Source organism: Vigna radiata, chromosome 6, assembly GCF_000741045.1.
Source record: "Vigna radiata var. radiata cultivar VC1973A chromosome 6, Vradiata_ver6, whole genome shotgun sequence".
Lineage (NCBI taxonomy): Eukaryota > Viridiplantae > Streptophyta > Magnoliopsida > Fabales > Fabaceae > Vigna > Vigna radiata.
Genome location: NC_028356.1, coordinates 34779792 through 34783442, shown reverse-complemented (window position 1 = coordinate 34783442; position 3651 = coordinate 34779792). Strand labels below are relative to the sequence as shown.

Here is a 3651-nt window from a genome sequence, read left to right as displayed (position 1 = left end):
TATCTCTGCATGTATATAAGACATGTAGACGTTCTTTTCTTTTAATGCAACGTTTATTCTTTTGTGATATCCTGTTCATTGCCTTCATTATCTGAGAGTGTCAGGTGAGGATGTGGTTACTTCTGTTCTATTAGAGAGAGTAAGAATAAGGTAAAATCAAACTCACATAATGAATTCATATAATTTTTAACAAAACTTTAAAATGATATGAAATTATGAAAAACTGTTTAAACTTTTTATTTTTTATTTAGTTTAATACTTAAACTCGTACTTCTTAAATTAGTAATACATTGTTTTACCAAAAAATTTAAGATAATATAAAATGAATTAAACTATGGGATAAAATTTGAAATGCGACCACAAAATTTAAAAAAATAGAAAAGTATCCATATTTAAAATGGTGACAGTGTAGCTGACAAGGCTCCAGCACACCCTGTTTTTGACAATTGAAGAAAAGAGCTTTTATATGGTCCAATATATGATTATCAGAACAACTTGCTAATTTCTAAAGTATATAAATAGTCAAGTTATTGCAGGGTCCAGCCCAGAATGGGCTACTCTGTCCTCCCTTGTCACATTCATTTTACACCAATATAATATATATATATATATATATATATATATATTACTTTATTCATTACGGAGGAAAAGAAAATTAAAAGAGAAATATATATACCTATAATAACTTATGATATAATAATTTAATATGAGATTCTATTATATTTTTAATACATTACGATATAATTAATGATATATTTTGACTAATAATTTTAAGAGAGTCAAAATAATCCATTCAAAATTTATATATTCATTAAAAAAAAAATAATTAGATCATTAGTTAAATATGTAAAAAAATGAGTTTTTGTTGTTTACATATATTAAAGTGTAACTTTCTTCCCTTTTATCACTTTTAAAAATTGAATATATTTTTTAATTTTCATAAATATAACTATTTTTAAAAAAAAAATCAGACTAAAACAAACTATTAAAATCTAATTAATATTGAAAGACATAATTATTGAAAAATTATGATAATTAAGACAAATTTAAATTCACAAAAAAACCATACAATAATTAACACACACAAAAAAATTACTATAAAAAATACTCATTAGATAAAAAAATATATGAAGCTAGTATTTTAATATCGAGTAAGACTAGAAAGTTACTCTTTTTACTTTAAAATGAACAAAACATGTGAAAATGAAAGAAGAAATAATTAATATGTGTTTAACTTTGTGTTTGAAAAAATAGAAAAGAACATGCTAAAGAGTGTAAGAAGAACATAAATGTAACGTAAGTAAAACAAAAGACAAAGGGAGAGAAAATAAAATAAAAAACATCTTAATAATTTTTTTATTATTTATTATATTTTATTAACATTAAATTTTTACGTGTTTTATAAAAAAAAGTTAGAAATTTATCTAATTTAATTTCCACAAATTCTCATTGTATATATACAAAATTTAAAAATGGGATACAATAATTAATTACGTAATATGTCTAAAATATTATAATATAATAATTATGTAACATAAAAAAAATACATGATGGGAAAATGAAAAGGTGGTGAGAGTGTAGTTTTGGGGGGTTTGTTTAGCAATCAGGAAGTACGAAGAGGTTGATAAGATTGCGTATGATGAATTTGGTTACGGTAGGTGGTGGAATTAAGATAGGCATGTGCTAACTTAATGCCCAAATGAACCTGAGCCGTAGTGGTTAGGTGAAGTTTATCCGCGTTTAGACTCAGTCCCTTAGCATCCACACATTCCACATTCGCCATTTTCATCTCCATTTGAGCACGCCTTACTTTCTCTACGAACTTTCCCTCCCCTGATGCCAGCGCTACCTGAACATTCCGATGTGGGACTATTACAAACACTAACTAATAATAACATAATGGAAAACATGAATCAAAACTACCTGGATAACCAGAAGAGATGGGAGTTCAAGATCCAATCGAAGGTCCACGATCAACTTCTCCATCTTATCTTTATATGACTCACTGTCTTTTTCTCTCACCGTGTCACTCTCTCCCTGATACCAAAGCAGACCACGGATCCGGCCCAAACCCATCGCACGCTTCGCACGTTTCACCAACTCATCATACAGCCGAGACCCACGACTCCACTCTCCGATCTTCGTCCCTCCCACCGCGCAAGGCACCAGGCCCACAAGCCCACCGCCACCTCTCCGAACCTCGTTCGCAAACGCCATCCCAGGCCCAACCCCACACGTTTTCGTCACATCAATGTCCGCATGCAGAGGCTCCCGGGCCTCCTCCCACTCCAGCTCCGCACTCAGCCGCCAAACCCATGGGCTTGGCCCGCACTCCGCCGGTACTTTCCCATCCCATTTCCCCCCGACAACGCCACCTCGTCCAGCCATGTTGCTCTGTCCCGCCAGCACAAAAATGTCCCTCGAAACTGCCCCTGACCCTCCCCGCACACCTTCCATAACCCACATAAACCCCAATAACACACACATCAAATCCATTACAACAATAATCGATCCACCGTTTTATCAACTTATTATACAACCACTCTGAGTTATGGCTCACACACATTACCAATTAGGTTGCTCGCGTGCTTCCTGTGGGGCCCGCCGGCAACTAAGCAACCATCATTCAATAATGTAAGCATCGGAAAATTATTTGATGTCTCCGGAAACAGATAATGCGTGCATTTAACGTCTCCTTAATCGATGTCTTATTTTAATGTCAAATCTTTGCCTTAATTGAAGTGTTTTTTTTTTTTTTTCTTTCGGAAGCAAGACAAAAATAAACATGGTATTAGATCACGTGTTACTGTTGGTTGTTTCTTCGTCTTCCATCTAACAGGCAAAGTGAATTTTCTTATGAAGTTAGATGTCGCTAGGAAAGTATTAAGCCACCAATAAAATATATGCGAGTGATAAACTTCTAACTATTGTGGGCTTTTCTGGTTACAACGTTTTGATATGGGCTGGGCCTCCTACAGAAGCACCAATTATAGTCTTTTCTTTGCCTGTTTCTTTCCTACACCTCCTTTTTCTTCTTTTTTTTTTCTCCTTCACCCATAGTCTTATGACAATTTTATCTTCTTCTTCTTCTTTAACCTGTGACTTGTGAGAGGGATGATAAACAAACTTATTCATGTATGTATTATTCGAATCCTTTCTTACTAGAAATTCTTTTATTAACTTGGCATAGGCATCCATATAAATAACATCAAATGTTTTCAATTAGGTAAGGGATAGGATGGGTATAGACCTATCCGTTCTATCCTCGTCTTCATAGTTGTATTAATATTCATCTTCTTTTAAATCTTCATCCTTATTTAAATTAAAAAAACTTCAGTTTATTACATAATCTTGTGAATATATGTACAGTCAAAATTCAGACGATAAACCAAAAAGAAAAAAAGTTTAAAAAGAAGGTTTTGAAATTGTTACTATGGTTTATTTTGAAAAAGTTATGGAAAATCATAAAATAAACATAATTTACAAAAATTAAATTTTGGATCCAAGATTCAGTTAGGTGGAGGAAGATATTAATACCCTATTGTGTTTGCTTGAAGGTTACCCTTAATTAAATATATGAAGTTGATGTAATTTTCAAAATGTTTAATTTTTTTTCGAAAATAACACTCTCACGAAACAAAAATAGTTTTT

General features: G+C 32.3%; 1 protein-coding gene across 1 annotated transcript; it reads right to left on the bottom strand.

Annotated features, from left to right (window-relative positions):
* Nucleotides 1-1500: 1500 nt before the first annotated feature.
* Nucleotides 1501-2717, bottom strand: LOC106764185 (probable carbohydrate esterase At4g34215). The gene is made up of 2 exons (XM_014648424.2): nucleotides 1924-2717; nucleotides 1501-1849 (listed from the first exon to the last, which is right to left on the bottom strand). The coding sequence occupies exons 1-2, from the start codon at nucleotides 2494-2496 to the stop codon at nucleotides 1604-1606; spliced, it is 819 nt and encodes a 272-aa protein (XP_014503910.1). The 5' UTR covers nucleotides 2497-2717; the 3' UTR covers nucleotides 1501-1603.
* Nucleotides 2718-3651: the final 934 nt, after the last annotated feature.

Bases quoted from the DNA above. Each gene is read 5' to 3' on its own strand.
- LOC106764185 (XM_014648424.2), bottom strand. From the start codon at position 2,496: ATGGATTTGATGTGTGTGTTATTGGGGTTTATGTGGGTTATGGAAGGT. The intron at 1,850-1,923 runs GTAGTTTTGATT...CGGAATGTTCAG, and splicing joins CATCTCTTCTGGTTATCCAG to GTAGCGCTGGCATCAGGGGA.